We start from the raw sequence: 21,549 nt of genomic DNA, 5'->3' as shown, positions 1-21,549 counted from the left end.
CCTGCCTGCAGTTTGCTAGCACTCCGCAATGCACAAAATGATCCACCGGGATAGTGTTTGCTTTGTTACTGCCAGACCTTTACGGGCTAGAGAATAGGCAATGAAAAGTTGATCAGCTTTACGAAAATCAGACGTCCTTGCAACGTAGAAAGTCAGGGCCCTTTTGAGATCCAGCCAATGGAAACGCTCCTCGTATTTAGAAAGGCGCGGAGGTGGGTAAAAGACTGGTAGGTCCATGGCTTGTGACAGATGAAACTCTAATACCACCTTCAGCATGAATCCCGGCCTTACGTTAAGTGAGACCATCTCTCGAAAAAAATTACTAAAATTAGCAGCAAAGAGCCTGCAATTCACTAACCCGCGTAGTGGATGTTGTTTCAACTAAGAAAGCAGTCTGCAAATAGATCAGCAGAAAAAATGGGGCAGAAACCCTCTTTTTGTTGACGGCAGCCCTGACTCAGAGGGTAAATGAGTAATAGAAAGGAAGAACCGAGAGTCAAGGCTACCCCTCTTTAACGCACTTGATGCGGAACAGCTTCCGAACCAGAAACACCTATTTTGTGACGACAGTAGAAATGTACTGCTAATTTTTTGACAGTACAAGAAACATCGCCCATTATGATACTAACCAAACCATGTACAGAATTGTATGTTTTACTCTCAGTGCCTGACTAATAGACTGGTCTTTGTTTTATCAGTATTATTCCCACTTTGTGTGATCAAATGGCTAGTTCACAATAATTCCTAGCCTCCTGTAGGCGCACCTCCTGTGCGTTAAAGAGAGGGGTAGCCTTGACTCTCTGTTCTTCCTTTCTATTACTGCAAATAGATCAGCCGCAAAGAACAGGTATGCATGGGCTCAAACAGAGCCGCCATTAAGAAAGTCAGAACCAGATTAAGGTCCCAATCTGGGACAACAATGGGAGTTAATTGCAACTTATTCACTAGGCCCTTCAGGAATTGGGCCATAAGCGGAATCATACAATATTAACCTTGATCCGGGGACCGCTTGAACACAGACAAGGTCGCCAAATATCCTTTGACTGTGGTGACCTGAAGGCCTGCCGAGGCCAGTGACAGGAGGAACTCCATCACTGTAGTGCTGGGGAAAGAGGTTGGTCGGGAAAACGACACAACCTGTCCATACTAGAATTACTGAACACCGGTCCCGTATCAGATGTAGAAACGCCAGAGCCCCTATGGTATGCCACTTTATGGAATTCGGACACTTAGCCGATGACATTACCTTGTGGATACTCACAGTGACCAATGCCTCCAATCGACACAATTTACTGGCTACCAAAGAATCCAAATGGATATTCAGGTTGAACAGCATTGAATGCGGCCTGAACAATGCAATGCCCTTATGGTAAACACTGGCTGCTCCCATGTCCGTTCCAAAGGGTATTGCTCTATCAGCTACCTTCTTTTAGGTAGTTTGCCCTTTTAGGTCTCCCTCTTCTACATGACTTAGTTGCAACTTTTCATCAGTCAACAGCACCAAGAATCATGCTATTCTGGCTTCTTTGAACGCCTCATCGCTAGGCTAGCAGCATCCATAGTCCTCTTCTTGCCTCTAATTTTCGAGTATGGTAAGACTTGGCTAGTTCTTCTAAGTTCTCCTCCATTTATGGACGAGTCATAAGGGTGCCGGCAGGACCCTTCCTTTTCGAGCCTGCAGCCGTGACTGATCCATTCGCAATACAGGTTAGTGTCACGGGAACCACCGGGCACGTTTGCGCTTTTTCTTCCTTGGTGAATGGCTCGTGTGGTGGGACCCGACGCATACTGCGCAGTTATGCCCCCGCTGATATGCTTTTTTCTTTACTTAAAGGATAGTTCCGGGACTTTTTTTTTATTGTCCCTACGGGTCGGCCATGTGTTTGTAAGCATAAATCGGTAGATCGTAGGAAACTTTCCTATGGACCTTACCCGACTTTTCGCCCATTATCGCACTCGAAATCAGCCTCCATTTTGTGATAATCCTATCATTCCGCCGCATCGACCTGGCTCACCTGCCTTTGCGGCACTAAATCAAAATACAAAATACAAAAACAAATGCAGTCCTCGCTTATCGGTACTCTATAAAGCTATTTACATCTAGTGTATGCAAATGTAGCACTTGCGCACCCTGGAGAGACTCACCCGCTCTTGATAGACTTCCATTGGGCTAGCAGACCACAGCCGTTCTCTACTCCGAGGTAGCCTTTACGCTGCCTCGGTTAACCCTTCTACGTGCCTTCCCTACAGGTATGTTTCCCTAGCTACCAACCAGATTTCAACTAGTGGCTGTCCCGCGCACCATACGTGGTCTCCTAATTCTCATATTTGTTCTGTGTACTTTTTCGTCTTTCACAGCCTATTACCTTGTAAGGTTACAGGCGGCGGCTGCATTTAAACAGCACCCATGCCCCCCACGGTCCAGCGGCTTCCGCATCGCAGGCCCCACATATTCAGGGCTGTACACTACAGGAGTGGTAAGTGCTTCTCCACTTTCCTACTAGTTCTCCTTCACTCCCGATTTCCATTTGGACACTGACACAAGTGCACAAATTGAACCTCTTTCACTTTTGGCCCCCTGGTGTCACGCCTCTTGGGTGAGTTTCACTTGTAACTTGTTTTTCACACATGTATATGCATGAGCCCGGAGTGTGGGAGGTGGCACCATGTCTGTCTCACAAGTTCAGCGGTGCACTTGCACCCTCTTTTTTTTCCTGATCTCGTATCTCGCAATACCTTGACTTATTTCATTTCTTGGCATTTAAGTTGTTGCACAGCTAGACTGAGCTATTGGTTTGTCCATGTCCACAGGGTCCACTAATGGCTTTTGTCCATGTCCACAGGGGTCCACTAATGGCTTTTGGTTACGAAGACGGCGGTTCTTAGCACCTAACTCAGCCGAAACGCCACCTTTGACATACTTGTGTGCCACAACTTTATTCCCTTTAGCTTTTGTCGTAGACCCTAGCCATTGTGTATTGAAATGACCTTATTTATGTATGCTGTATGCTTTTCAGTACCTACTTTTGATTAGCAGCTACCATATCGTCGTCCTTATAACTAATTGTCGTTTTCTATGCTGTGTCTGTATATGCATGTTACTATGTGAATATATTGGATTCATTTTTGTTCTGCATTTTCTATTTTTGAATCAGAGTTTGACTGTCCTTTGCACAAAATAAATGATCCTTTCTAGATTAAACTGCACTAGTACCATAATTTCTCATCCTCTGAAGAGCCATGCATGTAGGTTGAGGGACTCCGGGAGAAGCACCCGACCTTCCGACTGGGTTAGAAGATCCGGGCGCTGAGGCAACCGGAGGTGTGTGCAGATGGTCAGATCCAGGAGGTCCAAGTACCACGTCCTCCTCGCCCAGTTCAAGGCGATTAAGATCATGGTTGCTCAAAACCTTTTGAGCCTCCCGAGAACCCAAGGAATTGTGGTAATCGGAGGGAAGGCGTATTGAAGAGGGAAGGTCCAATCCACCAGAAACGCTTCCCGTAGCGTGCCGTTCGCTGGGAATTCCCCTCGAGCAAAATGGTCTTCACTTCCTGTTGGACTCCCTGGCAAACAGGTCCACTGAAGGGATACCCCAGCGAGAGAAGGCCTTGTAGGGCTTCCTAGTACACCTCCCACTTGTGCGAGTCTGTGCTCTGCCTGCTCAGAGCATTCACCAAACTGTTCCGTCTCCCCCAGATGAACTGCCAAGACCGAGATACGGTTCTCCAACAGCCAGAACCACAACCGCATTGCCTCTCTGAAGAGGGGGACGGAGCGCATGCCACCTTGCTTGTTCAAATAGTGCATGGCCACCGTATTGTCCATCATAATCAGGACATGCTTCCCCTTCAGAGACGGAGCAAACGCTCTCAGGACTAGTCTGATGGCTCGCAACTCCAGCCTGTTTATGTGCCAGCTAGCTTCCATTGCTGACCAAAGGTCACTCACCTGCAAGTCCTCGCAGTGAGTGCCCCAACCCTTCAGAGACGCATCCGTGTCCACTCAGGCGTGAGGCCAGAAGGGTTCCCCCACCATGAGATTGCTGCGGTCGGCTCACCAACCAAGGTCGTCGACCACTCCCATGGATACCCTGAGGGAATCTGAGAGGGTTCCGAGGTACTGGGACCACTGGCCTTGTAGGAGCCATTGAAGAGGTCTCATACACAGCCTGGCCTCTGGCACTAGAAAGATACAGGAGGCTATGAGGCTTAAAAGGCGGAGGAAGGAAGCTGTTGGTAAGGTGGTGTGGTTTCGGAACCGGTTCACCATCTGTGCAATGCTGTTGACTCTCCTCAGGGGAAAAGGCCTTCCCCACCTGCGTGTCTATGACTGCTCCGATGAACTGGAGCCTCTGGACTGGCATCACATGGGACTACTTCAAGTTCAGGGAGAAGCCCAGCCTGTGGAGTAGTGAGCAGGTGTCCTCTAAGGTGGGACAGAGCCCACTCTGGCGACTCCCCCCCCCAGATCCGCCAGTCGTCCAGGTATGGGAATACATGGACTCTGGATCTCCTGAGGTGAGCTGCGACTACTGCCAACCTTGGAGCGGAGGTCAACCCACGGGGAGCACCTTCAACTGATAGTGCTTGTCCCCTATGAGGAACCTCAGAAACTTCCAGTGCTTTCGATGTATCGGCACATGGAAATAAGCTTCCTGAAGATCTATTGACACCAGTCAGTCCTGCAATTAGAGAGCTTGGGGAATTTCTCTCAACTTCACCATCTTGAACTTGTCTTTTCTTATGAACTTGTTCAAGGCCCGGAGGTCCAAAATGGGACAGAGACCCCTCTTTGGGCACTAAGAAACACCGGAAATACCAGCCCGATCCTCTCTGCTCGTGAGGTACCTCTTCCACGGCAGTCTTCAACAACAGGCTCTCCGGGGGTTTCTTTAAGAAGGGCAGACAATAAGCCCACTGCAGGAGCTCCAGGGCCTAGGTGTCCGAGGTAATCTCCTGCCATTGGGGCCAGTGCTCCGACAGCCGTCCACCAACCGGCAAGTTGTGGGAGGGGAAAAAATCAAAGCGGTTTAGAGGGCTGAGCCGCCCCGCCGCTGCTTGCTGGCTTCTGGAAGCTCCCATTCCCCTTCGGGAGCATGGGAAATGCTTCTGTCCTTGTCTGGCCTGCGAGGGCTGCACTTTCCTGCTGTTAGGCACATAACGCCGGTAGCCCTCGCCCCTCGAGGCGAAGCTGTAGGCAGATTTGGCCAGTTGGGCAGCTAAATGCAGCGACTTCGCAGTAATCTTTAACTCCTTACATTTTTCTAGGGAGTCGTCTCCCTTCTAGCCGAAAAGGAATTCACCCTCAAAGGCCATGTCCAACAGTCTGTTTTGGACATTAGGTGAAAAGCCTGAAGACCTCAGGTAGGCTTGAATCATCAGTGCTATAGCCGATGCCATTGAACGGCACACAGTCGGCCACGTCCAGGCCTGTTTGCAGCGACTGCCAGGCCACCTCTTTCCCACCCTCGACCAGCTGTAAGAAGCTGTCTCGCATCTCCCCCTCAGGGATATACTGCACTGCATGTTCCACTGCCTTCCAGAGGCCGAAAGAGTGTTTAGCGAAACCACTAGCCACGTAAGTAGCTTTCAGAACCATGCTGCCCGAGGTAAAAACCTTCTTAGCCATGGAGTCGGTTATTTTACCTTCCCTGTCAGGAGGCAGATTCGAGGTCGAAGATGCTGGTCTGGTGCAAACTGTGGCCGCCTACACGACAAGATCTTCCAGGGAAGGGTGAGAAGACAAAAATGTCAGTCTTATCAAGCAGGCCTGTACCTCCCCGTCCATGGTGGAGCTGACCAGAGGGACAGAGCAGGGGTGCTGCCACAGGGAGGCTTTTGGATCGTCAATCGGCAGGTTCAGAGGCATAGTCTTTTCGGTAACTGGACCCTTGTCCAGTATGTCGGTTAACTCATAACCTTGGACTGGCATTGCCGCAGCCTTCAGTCCTAAGGAGTCAACTATCCCATCTACCAGTGCACGAAATTTGGCATGGGTGTAAGGTTGGGCTTGCTGAAGCTCCACATCAGGTGATGTGTCCAGTCTGCTGGCATCGTGGAGCCCCCTGTGCTAAATCCAAAAGGTCAGCATGGTCATCGAAACAGTCTACGCCCCCCGTTCCCATGTACACAGGATCGATTCCTCCCTGATCATCTCTGTCATTAGCACCAAAGACGGATGTCATGGTACCAAATATGTCAGTGCGGGAGAGCGGGGAGAAAGGTCAGTCGCCGATAAGGTGACCGACTGTCGATCAAGGCTTTGGCACCGAGATGGCATCAAGGACACTCAGACCTTGCGTTGCGCAGGAAGGCCCCAGCATCGAAGGTTTTGGTGCCTTCTTCGGCGCTGAGCCCGAAGGCTACTCTTATGCTGAGGGCGTTGGCACTGGGGCTTGCGTGGGGTCTGGTGTACCGAGTGCCGTTGCTGCCTCCGGGCCTGCTGCGGGGGAGGAGGGGACCCACACCTGCATGTTTCTGGAACGTTTGCAATATTTGGACTTTGAGATCTTCCCACGTGGTCGGCCCAGCCGACGGCTTACCTCCTTCCACCGAAGATTCGGAATCTCAACGGTGTCGGTGGTACCTTTTTTTCTTGTGCGATGACGAAGATGAAGAGTGGCTCCACGTGGGACCGCTTCTTCATCTTCCGCCAATGTTTCTCTTTTTCTCTTTCAGGGGTAGGCCCATCGGTCTCGTCCTCAGAGGACCCGACGGTCGACTGTGCCACAGTTTTTGAAGGCGGTCAGCCCAACGCAAATTTAGCAGCCTGTTTGTGCACGGATTAAGGGTTCATTTTATTGCAGGACACTCCGTGTCATGACCCGTGCCGAGGCACCAGAGGCATATCTCATGCGGGTCGGTAACTGACATTTTGGAGTGGCATTCGGAACACTGTTTGAAACTCGAGGCGCAGACATCTCGCGGTCGAATGAAAAAAACTATTCTGACGAAAATACATCAAAAAAGAGTCAAAGACTTGATTCACTATGTTCCTAGAGCAGCGTGTGGAGCGTGCGGAAAAAAGGAATTGAGGTATGGGGCAAAGTGATGTGGTGTATATATACGCCGCCCAACATCACGTCTGGAGCCGATGATAGAGCATTGAGCAAGATGGATCGACGGTCGACGTTTTTCCGATAGAGTAGATCAGTAAGACAGTGCAAGTGAACAAGAGGATGGAGGGCTGGAAATGTATGGTCAAGGGAAAGGACAGAGTAGGGGCAAGAAGCACCAGAGAGAAGAGGGATCTTGAGAGGGAAAGGTGTGTATACTGGAGAGGCCCCATTTCTGCTGCTTTACCTCCTTAGCCATCTATGGAACACCCCAACTTGTTGCTGTTTTGTACCTGTCCTGACATTTGGAGGCAAATTAAGGCTTTTTGTTTCACTTGCCTTGCTAGGCTCATCTGTTTTAGGGCAGTTTTCAGTCCCTTGGCTATGAGGGTAGGAGAACTATGATCTCCATTGTGAAAGTCCCTGGTTGTTTTATGCTGCACGATTCATCTTACAGTTAAGTGCGGTCGTACCATAACTTTGTTTTTAATAACATTGTGGATACTTGCATGATACGTTCAAGACTGGCTGGTTGCAATGGATAATGTTCTTCCATGTTTCTCATTACTCTTGTGCGCATGGTTGCATTGTAACACTTACGATATACTCTAAAATTGCAGTGGCATGAGATTTTTGCCCGTCCTTGGCCACCTTGTGTGTTGGCCTACTTTCTGTCCTCTCAAGGCCACATTTGCCATATATTTAAGCCGTTTCCCAGGAAAAGCTTTCTCTTCCTGGACAAAGCAGTGGTGTGTGTTTGTGGCAGGTTGTGTGGGTTGGACTGTAACACCCAGTCCACATTCATGCAAAGTCTGTCTGTTGCTGGGAAGATGTGGTGGCCGGAAGCTGGGTGGCGAATCAAAAAATCTATGTTTTTCGATTTAAAAATAAAAAAATAAAAATCGATTTAGAAAGACCGCTCGGAGCAGTCTTTCTGAATTGATCGATCATGCCCTTGCCGGACACAAGGGCGCGCAGGGGCTGACAGACGTAGCCGGGTGAGGGAAGTTGCGAGAGTGTTTTTCTGGTGATTGTGTGCGTTTGTGAGTGAGTGTGTGCGTGTTTGTGTGGAAAAGGAGGGCTAATGTTTGTGGTGAGCAGGGAGAGGCAGGGGGTGCGGGTAATTGTCAGTGTCTTTGCATATCTGTGTGGGTGGTGAGGAAGGGAGGGAAATGTGTTGGGCAGGGAAGGGAGGCAGCAGTGGATTAAAGGGGTCCAGGGACACGTCTGAAGCCTCAGGACACCTGAATCCCCAAACACATTGGGACTGGTTGGTTTCCACCAGTTTAGGTGTTGAAGCACCACACAGGGCCTTCGCATATCAGGTAGTCCAATAGGGACTCATTGGGCCAGAGGCAGGAAGAGATGCTGGACCTCTTCAGGAATCTTCTTCAGATTTTCAGTCAGCTGTTCTTCAACACAGGATTCTTGGGTCCAACGCTGATCTGAAGAAAATCCTCCTCTTATCCAAAATCCTGGCTGTAAGCGAAGAAAATCCTCCTCTTATCCAAAATCCTGGCTGTAAAGTCCAAGCCCACCAACGTTAAGGATCTCACCATTCAAACAGCCAGCAGTGGTCCAATCAGGGACCACTGTTGGTTTCACTATTGCCTCACAACCAGACTTTCAGGCACTGCGGATGTGTAGCGGAACCAGACAGCCCCACCCCGGTCCTGAGCCACACAAAGGCATCACTAGCCTGCACTAGGTCAGGCAAGTGCATGACCTTATATGGGATTTCCGGACCTAGCAAGTTAGGAAGAAGGTCAAACATCAAAATGGCCAAACAACAAGTGAAAATCTTATGGTGTGCCCATTTTAGGGCCCTAGCCACACGTGGTAAACCTGAATGTGCACACTAGAAATAAAACAATAACAATCAAAATATATTTGCTGTCGCCAGCTTGTCTTTAGACATATACAAAAAGTAGCCAAAAATCCCAAGTGTAAAAGACTAGGGCAATACCAAAGTAGCCCTATTGCACTGCATTGTAAGATGCTGTGAGCAATGTTAATAAGTTACTAAAAACGCAAAAGGTAAAGAGACAAAAGGGAAACGTGTTCCCAGTACTGATAGTCTGAGGACTGATCAGTTTACACATAACGAAATGACCAAAAGGCCAGGGGAGTGAAGCTAAAGGCTTCACTGCCCTGTAAAAAGTCTGGACAGGTTAAAAAACGAAAAGAAAACAGTTTGGTGGTCCATAGAACTAGGGAGGGAAAGTTGCTATAAAATAAAACGTTCCTAACAGACATCAATGATACCACATGAGCTGCGATCTTTTGCGAGCGGCTAACAATGGGTGGTGCCATCCTCTGAAAAGAACAAGAGCACAGGCTCCAGAGTCACGTCCCACAAAGGAGATTTTGACCTAGAGTGCCTATGTGTTAAAGACCTGGACCCACTCCTAAAGTGAGGCGCTTTTCTCAGTCGATAGTCTTTTTGTTGGAATGTGCCCCTCTCATGGGAGGCTTGACTCTCCCTTGACCAACTAGCCTTAAAGAAACTGGGTCCGTCGCGTCACAGATTTCTTCTGTCGCGACGGACCTCAATTACTACCTAAAGCAGTCATTGTTCACCAATCATGAGCACCCCGTAGAGGAGTTACAAAGCAATATTAAAGACTGTTTGAGTTCAGCAGCTCTGTGTAGAATTTCACAAAAAAGCCATCATAGTTTTTCTAGACCACATTGCTTAGTTACAACTCGGCGACAGATCTTTTTTTTCAACTGATTCGAGACCTCCTCTTAAGTTATGGAGTCAATAAAAGCTGATATTCCCAGAGCTTTCCGTACTAACAAGAGTTGCATTCTAGGGATCCAGTCAACACCACAAGATAGCCAGGTGTGGCATAGTATTTTTAAATATTTTTCCATGGACAATCTCAAGGTGTTTTATTCCTTCATAAAAAGGCAATCGTATGGACACACTATTTGACGGGCTTATGCAAAACATGTGCATGCAAACCAGATACACGCTGCTAATTCATGGGCTGTTAATATAGCAAATCACAGTAAAATATGGTATAGAAGCTGCAGTCGCTAGCATACACATACTTTACAACTTCAGAGGTCACAATACTTGCAACCCCACACTCAATAAGCAAACAGAGTCTGCCACCGATTACACAAGCGCACTGTATCAGCAATTGCCCGACCACAGGCAATGCAGGACCAAACCCAGGCTTTGAGTTACAGCCCAAATCCCAACCCTCCCTTTTGACATACCATTGCAGCTTTTCATTGAGGGTGTTCACTCCCTGCAGGCTGGACAGAGGTGTTCTGGGACTTTTTCTGGTGATACCTAGTAAATGAGAGGAGCAAAAGGCTAGTGACATATTCGCAGATTTACCAACAGTGGAGAAGTAGCAGTTACTCAGTTAATAAAATGAGAACCGAGCAAAAGGAACATTATGTGACAGTGCATGCTCAGAGTAAAAATGAAAGAGCAATGACTGAAATGTCGATTGAGGGGAAACAAAGGGCAGTTCCGCACAAGATGACATCCTAACAGAAATCCTCTTTTATCAATCCCTCTCATAGGGTGATGAACATAGCGGGTGGAGACAGACAGGAGGCTGATGCAGACAAAACGTCACACTTCCATACATGTTCAGAGTATTCTTTCAGGGAGGTCATGATGCTCTCCTGCACCAAGTAACCTGGCTGAAAGAAACTGGCCTCAACACTGCCTTGGGTTCATGCATCTTTTTTTTTACTTTGGAGAAAGTCTGATTTGCGTTTCTCTGACTGGACATGGTGGATGCTATGATCAGCAAGCCCAAAGCATCACTCAAAATAATCCAACAATGCATTCAATTGTTATTGGAGAAATGGTAGACTGCATGTGTTTTTTATCTTAAAAACAAACTATTCATCCCTGATAACTTTCTGTCTGACTAGACATTGAAATAAAGATTGTGGGTGCACCCTTAACATGTCATCTTCACACACACACACTTAGCATCATTTTCTTTTACCAAGGCAAGCTCTTTATTCTTCAGAAGACACACCTTTAACACAAATCCAGTGGATGAACAAACACTATCTGATCTGAATGCCATACACACAGCACATAATTCATAAAAAAAGCACACAATTCATGATGCACCCAACAAGCATTTCATACATCTGTGGGGCCACCCTCATAAAAGATACTCAAAATAATGTTAAGTAATTACACAGGTCCCACTCAACATACTTTTTGAACGGAAACACCCCCATTAGACATTCCCAATGGGACCCACTTCTAAACAGTATACTTATACACATTACATAAATCATACTATTTTCCTTGGCAAATCAAATACAGTAAAGTGCTTAATTGGTACCCAAAGCAACACATAATTTCTTAATGAGGATACCAGATAAATGTCCGTCCTGCTGAGTTGAGCCATTTCATAGTTTATTTAAGAGGAAATGCCCATCTAGCAAATTCACCCTAAGACCCATACAAGAAATATAATTTCAAGACACAAAGTCAAAGTAGAATGAAAAAAATGAACTGAACAACACAGAGTATCGTTCCAAGATATACCTTCCACACCTTAGTGCTTGAACCAATCGAGTTAACATGGTATCTAAATGATATAAAACCAACCAAACATCTCTCTGACATAGAAACAGTACAGCGTTCTTTCATGAAAGCACACTTTCTTACAAATTACCCCCATAGCACAATCCAAGATGGAAGACAACCAAGGCATCAGCAATAGATACAATATGGCATTAATAAAAGTGAAATATCAACACCAACACCCATCCATCAAGCATAGATCGCAAGACATCATAAGTGAGGTAAGAACATCTGCGTCATGGAATATTAAATAAAACATTCCTTCTTGGAATCAAATAAAATCATTTTCAATAGAAAGGCCACCTACAAATGTTTAAATATGCACCCCAAACATCATCTCTTATTGGGATATCGATCCTCCACAAAAATGCAATGAACATCTCTTCATGGAATAAAAGGAAAGTACTCCCACCAAGACAACATCTAGCTACGGGACATGTAACACCAACTGACATTTGAAAGTGCAAACATGCTCCCTCTTTGGCACAACATATCAATGCATACTTTCAGGCATCCATCAACGCATCTTTTCTTGAAACATATCACAAAGGACGTTCTTTCAGGGATAAAACAAACAAATCAACACTTAAGCATGACCGGAAAGTGCAAACCCAACAAACTGCTTTGCTAAAAGGGAACTTTTAGCAAAGCTAAAAAACTTCTAAAGGGCATACATTGAAGTTCATCTTTTTATGACATGCCGAGCACACCCATCCTAGAAAGATAGCCATGCAACCTTACCGTCATCTATGGAACAAATCCACTCTCCCATAATACAGAAACACCTCAAGTCTTGAGGTAAGCAATCTCACTTGCACACTGAAAAAATAAATTCAACATCTCACCCACCACTGGAACAAATAACTAGCAACTATTATGGTATAAGGCATCAAACTCATTCAAACTCTTTTTTTCTAGGGGGAAACATGTCTTGCTATCATAAGCTTTATAGAAAACGCCACATTTCTTGCTACAAAGAGAAGTGGGTTCTTGCTGCTAATGTGAGATATAAAGTGTGACCTCCAAGACACTATCTTCCACAAACTGCTGCAATGGGTGCAAGGTTCTGACTGTTACAAGAAACGCAACCCTTTCGTGTGTCAAATAGATAAATTGCAAGATATTTTAACTTAAGCTTCTCTAACTATTTTGTGCAGTTTTGTACAGTGGAAAGCCTTAAGCAACACTTGTGACCATTTACTATGACACACTAACAAATAAAGTTAATGAAGGTTTAAGAGCATTCCTTTAAAAAGGACTCAGGATGTTGTTGTGAGGCACCCAAACCAAGCCCAACATCATATTTCACATGTTTCATGACGCAGGCAGCTGAGTTGCACACAATGGCTCAAAGTACCGCAAATGATAAATGACGATGCATGGACATTGTTGAGGGACCTGGTTATTGTGATTATGGTGTCTCCATGTACATGGCGGCACTGCCAAGTGATGTTACAGTCCATGCTGCTGGAGCCCAGCCATAAGAATTAGTACACAGACAGAGGTGCCTGCTTGTCATGCAGATCTAGTGGATTAGGAACACACAGAGAACCGGAAATGGAGCCCAAGAGCATTCTCTCTCGCTTGCTTCCCCTACTTCTATGCCATGCAGTGTAAAGACCCCAGGTGACCAGAACTGCGTGAGGTATGTTTGGTGAATTCACTCCAGACATGTGACAATGTCGCGTTTTATTGTCATTGAATAGGCATCCCTTATGTAATTCCCTCCAGTGAACACACCCATCTGGAAATAGAGAATGCAACCCTCTTTAGCAGCCAACAAATTAGCTTTCTATTTGGTGTAAGGGCTGGGGGAGGGTATGACAACCATGGGGCGATTCAGAAAAAAAATAAATTTCATATATGAGAGAAGATACCTCAGATGTGTGATATTATTCCTACCTCAGACATGTAACATGAATGCAACATCCAAAACATGCAGATATTATTAATCTTTACAAGACATGTGAAGTTGATCCTACATGTGATGTCAATCGCCTGCCAGACATGTGATGTTAAATCTATCCTGGACTAGCAATGGTAATCCTACGCCACATGATATTAATACTACAAATATTTGATAGTTATCAAGTTCAGATATTCATTATCAATCCATTCCCAGATGAATATTTATCCTATTCCAGAAACTGGTCAATACAATTCCAGCCTTGAGATAGCAACCCTTTCCCAGAATTATCAAACCTATGACAAAAACTTGTCAGTCTTATTCTGTATGAGCAATATTAATTGTAGTGCAGTCCTAATATTTATCCTATTGAACAAGAGTGGGGGAGCCCCTCTACTGAGAACCAACATGAGTCAACTAATCTGTTCTATGGAATTTCATCCACCTTGCAGGGTCTACAACCACGTTTTAGCTCACTGCACCCTTCACAGAGGAGAAATACCCATTTGCATATCAGTCTGGTCCCACCCAAATGCTAGGCAATTCTCCTCTGAACAAGGCCATTTTTATATACGGCCATTTTGAAGAGTCCCTTCCTGAAGTCTGTGTAAGGGGGTCTGTATCTGCATTTAAGTTAGGAGTGCCAAATGGCGATTGTGCAATGCAAATAGTTCTTAGCGATTAAGGAAATCTCTGCATCTTACTAGCGCCCTGACTGCAACTGATCTAACAGTAAATTTGAACAAAGCTGTGTCTGAACTATGAAAGTACTCTGATAAATCCTCTGATAAGAAACCCTGGTCTCAGTGACTTCTTAAGCCTACTTAAGACTGCATGACATACCTTCTCAAATTCTTGAATGGGGTGGCTCAGCCCCAATGAGCATTAACATAGCATCTGTATCGGGCTCCCGATGCCGCTTGCCTGCTACGTCCCGATGTCCCACTGCAGTTCTTGTAGTGTGCACTCTTCAGGCCCAGGAGATCCCCACCTGCCACTGGGTCTATGACTCGGCCAACTTGTGTACTCTCTTCACTGTTCTTGACTTCCTCTACCTTCACTTGTTTCATCTGTGACTGTCTTGTTGCCAGGGCCGCCATGATGCTCCTATGTAGTGCCTTGTGATTGGTGTCCTTAAGGCTCCTTCCTCATATTCCGGAGAAGGGTCCATCTCTCCGGGGTAGCCTATCTTCCTTTCCTCCTTTGCTGCTGAAGCAGTGCGATACCCGTTCAGCGACCTGTGTGACGTTGTACACCTGATTCATCTGTGCATGTCTTGCTGCTAGGACGCCTGGTGATTGTACATTGTGCAGTTTCTCCGCCTTCTCTCTCTTTCTTCCATCTCGCTGCCCTCTCCCTCCATCTCCCCTATTTATTCTAACTGCTACTCTATCACCTATCCAACCTCTCTTTTGAAGCCTGGAAGGAAAAATCTCACAAAAGATCTCCTGGTCTCCAATTCAAGTCTGCCCATCGCTGGCAGCTACGTCAATGCTTCTTCCAGGCAGACTGTCACAGACATCCTCTTTGTCACTCCCTCTCCAGACCTATGAACCTACCCTCTACCCCCATGATCTCTGTGCTCTCCCCTTACTCTTCAATTCCCATTAATGGTGGCACCAGATGGGAAGTACTCTTGGCATGCTATTCATCCTCTAGGTGCATCATCAATGTCAATCTGAATGGGACGGTCATGGCCGAAAGCTCTCCGCCCAACCTCCTCCTCCTTGACAGGCGTCTTTTCCGGCTCTCGTCAACTTCCACCCTTCTCCTGCCACTCCTCTGTCCGTCACCCTACTTGGCCCCCTCTCCACCACCTACGGGTGTACCACTTCCCTGTACTCCTCCTCGGAAGACCTTCAAAAGGTGGCAACCACCTTCATCTAGCTACCCTCAACTTTCGCTCTGCTGTTAAACACCCCTCTGATATCTGTCTCCATCTTGAAGTCTTTGACTGACATTCTCGCTCTCACTGAGACGTAGTTCACTGCCAGCTCCGCCACTGCTTTTGACACACTCCTTCCTGAGGGATACAATCCTCTCTAAGCCCAGGCCTAACCGGTCTGGAGGCGGAGTAGCCTTGAGCTTCCCTGAATGGGTCCCTGCAACTATCATTCCCACTCAGACCTACTCTTTCTTTGAATGCCTCGTCTGCAGGCTTGGTGTCTCTCAAATCCTCTCATTGACTCTCGCCACAATCTACAGGACTCCTGGTCCGGTCTCCCTCTTCCTCTCTGAAAGGTCTGACCTTCTCTTCTTGCCTCCACCTCCAAGCTTCTCTTCCTGAGAGACTTCCATATTCACCTGGACTGTCCTGATTCGGCCACTGGACTCTCCCGCAGCCTCAGACTTTCTTTCCCTTATCATTCATCCCTCTGGTCCAATGCACTCAGCCGGAAATACTTTGGATGCTCTCATCTCAGAAGATCTCCCCATCTCCAACCCTCTCACTACACCCCTCTCCTGGTCTGACCATGCTCTCCTGTCCTCTCACCTGGATCTCATCCTTGCCTCTGCCATGAGGATCCGCTTGAAGCCTGCCTCCAAGCGTTAACACCTGGTATGACTCCGACCTAGCCTCTCTGAACCCAAGTGCAGAGTTGCTGAGCGGAAGTGGCAGGCATCCGGTACATCCTCTAACAGACTGGCCTGCAGGCTGCTCCAAAGGCAATAAAGACTCTACATTTGCTCGAAGATGGCCCATATTCAAGCATGCAGCTCTGGGACCACTAACATGGGCATGCTGTTTAAAATCTCCAAGGAACTTGCCAATCCTACTGCAGTCTCCACTTCTCCCCTCCCATTCCTGGGCCTCTATACCTCACACTTCTCAACCAAAACTTGGGACATCCTGTCCTCACTCCCCTTCCTCAGCCCTACCCAGTTCTTAGGCCTCCCTTGGCCCCCCTGTCCCCTTCCCTCCTACTCTCCTCTTTCTTACCGATAGAACCGGATGAGGTCTCTATGCCAGGCCTCTCTATGAAAGTCTCCTCCAAACAGGTTCTCCCCTGCTCCTCTAGAACTATCAATGACAACATTGACTCCCTTGCACCAGTCTTAGCCGATTTCGGTAATCACTACTTTTCCACTGGCTCCTTCCCGCTACCCCTCAAGCACTCCCTTGTGCATCCTCTCCTCAAAAAGCCATCCGACGACCCCTCCTGCCCAGCTAACTACCCGGCTCAAGTCGAGGGTACGTGCGGGTCGACGCAGTCCCCCCACTTTTTTCAGAGGGCACCTTCATATGCTAGTTTCTGGTGATGCCACATTCAATTGGTATGTTAACAAGCCCTCCACCCACTTTTGTGTAGGACTTGACCACTGCTTACTACTGCCCTATCTTCATTACCCCCTTCCTGGGCAGACTCCTGGAGAAGCTCGTCATCCCCCATATGATCTGGCACACTGAATTTGTTGGTTGTCTCCAAGACCACCAGTCTGGCTTCAGAGCAGCCAGAGGGACGGAAATTGCTCTAGTGAACACCCATGATGACTTGCTCTCAAATCTCAATTCCAACTCTCCTTCGGTTTTTATCCTTGTGGATCTTTCCGCTTACTTCAACACAGTCAATGATGCCCCCCCTCACAAATCGGCTCCGTGCCCTATCTCACACTCCACCTGTGGCATCCCTCAAGGATCTATCCTCTCGCTCACCTGATTTCCTCCTCCTCTCCTCACTTTGTGCTATGTAGATGACACACAGCTCTCCTTCAAGCTTCCCTCTTCTTCCTCCTTTTCCACCTCTCTCATCCTTGACTGTCTGACTGCTATTCTGGCATGGTGTGCTGCCAATGATATCTGCCTTAATGCCAGGAAGACTGAGATCCTTCCCATTGGGACCCCAGCTCCCTCCTTTCCTCCTACCCTCTGGATGACATCAATGGGTCCCCTCACCCTCTTGTGAGACAAAAAACCTTGGCGTCATCTTTGACTCCTCCCCTCCTCACATCATGGACCTTGCCAAGAAGGCCCACTATCAGTTGCACCTCCTCAGAGGCATTCTCCCTTTCCTCACCTTCCCCCAGAAACTCAATGTCTCCAGAGCTCTGGTACTCTCTAGGCTGGACTACTGCAACAACCTCTTCCTCAATCTTCCTTTATTCTCCTTTCGCCCCCTTCAAGTAATCCAGAATAGGGCTGTGAGACGTATTCTTGGCCTCAAGCCCAGGGAGCGCATCTCTCCAGCCCTACAAACTCTCCACTGGCTCCCGGTTCAAGACCCCCTGTATCGTCCACAAGGCTTTCTGGTGCTTGGGACCGCGCTAGATCCAACTATTTCTCCCTAAATACCTCCCTGCTAGAGCCCTTCGGCCTTCTAGCTCCAATTCTCTGCAGATCAGACGCTTCTCTAATCTAAGCAGAGTGTGGTGGGTAGATCTCTCTCCTCTGCAGGAGCCTGCCTCTGCAATGGTCTCCTTGCCCCTCTCAGGCTTGAGCCGGATCTTCTTAAATTCCGGAAGCTACTCAAGAGCCTCCTTTTCTCTTCTTCCTCCCCGCTCACCCTCGCCTGCTAACACCCTTGTCTGCCACAGTGACTGGCTGCCTGGTTCCCTATGAGTTATACAAGGCACCAGGACCCCCGCCCAGTCCACCCCTTGCAATCCCTGGCACGTTGCCTCATGCCCCCCACCCCCCTTAGCACTCACCTAGCCCCTTGGTCCTCTTCCCCCACTCCTCCAACCTCCCCTCCTCCAACCACCCTTTCACTTGTACTCCCACCTCTTACACTGCTCTTCCCACCCTAGCGCTTTGCATTCCCACAGACCTGCACCCCCCCTTGCACTTCTTGTTACTGCACTTGCACGATCCGAATGCCACAAGGCCTAGTAGGACCGTCATTGTTATCTTTCTCCCTTGTTCCCCTGACCCCTTATGTCTTGTGGCGCCTTGAAACACCATGTGTTGTATAAGTGCCTTACAAATATATATTTTTTTAAAAAGATGATCAGAAATCCCAGACAAGTGTTTCAGCTAAAACGGGATTGTAGACACTCCTGAGTGGAAGCAATTCCACAGAACAGGGGACGCATGTTTGTTCTCAGTAGAGGGGTCCCACACTCTTGTTTAATTTGTAAAACGTAGAGTTTCACCCTAATTAACCAAGGGTAATCTAGACATTGTGAGGATTGCCTAGCATTTCGGTGCTAGTCTGCTCTGGTGGGTGGGACCAGACTGATGTGCAAATGGATATTTCTCCTCTGTTAAAGGTAGAGAGCTAAAACATGGTTGTAAACTTTTCGGAGGTGGAAACCCCACATAGAATAGATTATTTGAACCGCGTTTGATCTCAGTAGATGGGCTCCCACAATTAGTCTATTTATCCTACTAGAGACGTGATATTTTTTGCACCCCAGATATTCAATATGAATCCCAACGCCTACATGAAAAGCAACCGCAAACAAACCCCATGCCATATCAATCCTACTTCTGAAATGGTTCCTGCCCCAGACATGTAACATACTGTCACAATCCTGTCACCAGTGCGGGGTGCGCCTGAATGGCCTGTGGGGGTCCAGTCACCAGCTGGTTGTGCTCCTGAATTCAAGCATCCTGGCCGGTATGGATTCTGGAACCGTCTCCATTCCGGATCCCATTTGTGACTCTTGCAGTCTCACAATAGCGCATTGTGGTCCATGACTTTGTGGAACTACGGAACCTCTGCGTGTGCTGTGCTTGGTTATGGATGTTCCTACACTTTCATAGACCTCTGGTATTTCTCAGTGCGTGTCCATGAATTACAGACCCAAACTGCAGTCCACAACCTCTTTCGGTCTTTGCAACTGTGCCTTCCCTCGCACCATGCAAAATCCACATTTAGAAGGTAGGGTCTTATGTGTTTTTAGCTGGTTCAACAGCCAGTTTCTATTACTGCCAAGCCTACCTTTATAAGCCATTAGATTTCTTTTAGCTCAGTGTTCCAGCAACAGCTGTTCCTCCCGGACACTTGTTCTGAAACAGATGCTGGCCGTCTGGCTTGCTTATTCCACTTTGTTCCCAGTTGGGAGAGCAGAACATACACCTTTCCTCTTTGAAGCCTGATTTGCAACACCTTGTTGTCCAGCCTGTAGCATAGCTTGCAAGCGACCCGTTTCCAGCGTCATGCCTGTGTTAGTAGATTTCTTACACAGTGATGATCCCTGTGTGCTCCACAGTTTGTCATGCAAATCCAATTACATGTTTCTAGTTTATAGCACAATGTTCCCTGTAGCCATTAGGAATACGGAAGCCCCAGTAGGCAGGTATTGTGATGCCATTCGGGTTCCGCTTGCCGGTAACTAACATCCTTACGCCATGGCAGATTGCTGTGAGATTCTAGTGTCATTTCATTAATCGGTTTATCTCAAAGTCTAGTATAAAACACCCTCTTCTAAGTTTTAGTTCTGTAGTGAGAGATGTCTCTCTTTAAACTTATTTACTGCTTTTCCTGTTCTTGTCTTTCTCCACCTCCGTCCTGTATCTCAAACCCCTAAACTCCATAATGTATTATGGCCGGTCAGCTATTGCTCTCTTTGACATTGGTGCAGAGCCTGCCGATGCAGGTTCGAATCCCGGCAGTGCCAAACTCAGCCTTTTATCCTTCCTTGGTCGATAAATGAGCACCACACACCTTGGGTAATAAGCAGCACACAGATGCCTCAGGGTTCGTAGGGCTATATAAATGTGAATTTTTATTATTTCAGGACAAAAGAAACTCTGAATGCTAACATCTCATCGGAGAACAGGCACGTGAAGTCGTTGAAACCTTTCATTTACAAATCTATGTTGGGAGTGGGGAGGGATCGGCAGTCAGCTCTGCCCAGTTACAAGCATAGCTGTCCTGTCCCATCACCATAAAAACTAGCTGTGCTACATAACCAGTAGCTGATCCCCAATGGCCTGTGCTATAAATTCCTCCTCCACAAACAAGTTCTATAAATACCCAGAAAGCATGTGAAGTAAGTACTCCAAATGACTTTGATATAAGTACCCCTAATGCAGGCACCTAGCCCCACTGCAAAACGACGTGCTAACCTCCTCATCCCACAAGCATGCATTATAAATGGTCCTACAAAACAAGCCATGCATGGTACATGCTTGTTATTAATCCACCCAGGGCATACGTTAAACCTCTCAAATGCATGTATAACAATCTCCCAAACGCATGTGCACTAAATAGCCCTAATATATGTGTCATAAATCCTACTAAAACATAAGTTCTGAATCCCCAAGGCGTGCTCTATCCATTGCCTTCAAGGCATGAGTCTTAAATCGGCCTCGAAGATTGTACCATACATATTTCCCAAGATATATAGTACATAAACCTAAAAAGGAGGACGCTACAAGTCTTCCCATTGTTAAAAAAAAAACACCAAAACATTACCAATGTGGTATAAGCAGGCTCAGGGTATTTGTGACTTTGAAAAAAATAAATCTGCATGTAAATGTTATAAAATGAATGTATGCATCTATGTTCATGCTTTTTGCCCTTAAGACATTAAGGGTACTTTGTGCATACCCACAAAGTGGACAATACAAAGCCCTAGGAAGTGTGTGCTATAATGCAGCATTATGAACTGCTCCCAGTGAGGGTGATGGGAACATCGACAAGACGTGTTGTGAATACAATCGCAGATGGAAGTCTTCCAAGGAGTTGGTGTAAAGCTCCCGAGGCGTGCGCCACTGGACTGGTGCGAGGGTTTATGCTGCCTCAGGTGGAGTGCAATGTTGAATGCTCACCCAAATGCAATGGGGCCACATTTTCGGTTTCGTGGATCCTGGAGCGCTTCCTCCCTACTGGCGAGGCCCTGGGAGGCCACCTGTGATTGTAATTTCGTAAATGAATCCGCAAGGCTCCAAAGTTGAATAATAAAAATCATCTCAACAGCAAGTGTGTTCTAAACATCCCCCCACCCAACCCCTCTTCAGCCCAATGTATATCGGGTGAAGATGAAGTTGCATAATATTCCAAATGAATCTGGTCGGCCTGCACAATATCACCCCAAATGTACCAGCGAAACAGATCAGATTTGAG

At 47.1% G+C, this 21,549-nt stretch overlaps 1 protein-coding gene across 7 annotated transcripts in view; it reads right to left on the bottom strand.

Moving 5' to 3' along the window:
* The window catches only part of MYO9A (myosin IXA), a 1,154,601-nt gene that overhangs the window by 477,497 nt on the left and 655,555 nt on the right, over window positions 1-21,549 (bottom strand). For all 7 annotated transcript variants that reach the window (XM_069624659.1, XM_069624658.1, XM_069624661.1 and 4 more), the window contains one exon: window positions 10,284-10,359. In XM_069624659.1, the coding sequence (XP_069480760.1) occupies window positions 10,284-10,359 (76 nt within the window). The remainder of the gene's footprint in view (window positions 1-10,283; window positions 10,360-21,549) is intronic.

Source organism: Ambystoma mexicanum, chromosome 11 (assembly GCF_040938575.1).
Source record: "Ambystoma mexicanum isolate Mex_15411 chromosome 11, UKY_AmexF1_1, whole genome shotgun sequence".
In the NCBI taxonomy this organism is placed as follows: Eukaryota; Metazoa; Chordata; class Amphibia; order Caudata; family Ambystomatidae; genus Ambystoma; species Ambystoma mexicanum.
The sequence above is the reverse complement of the archived record's forward strand: the minus strand, read 5'-3'. Positions and strand labels throughout refer to the sequence as shown.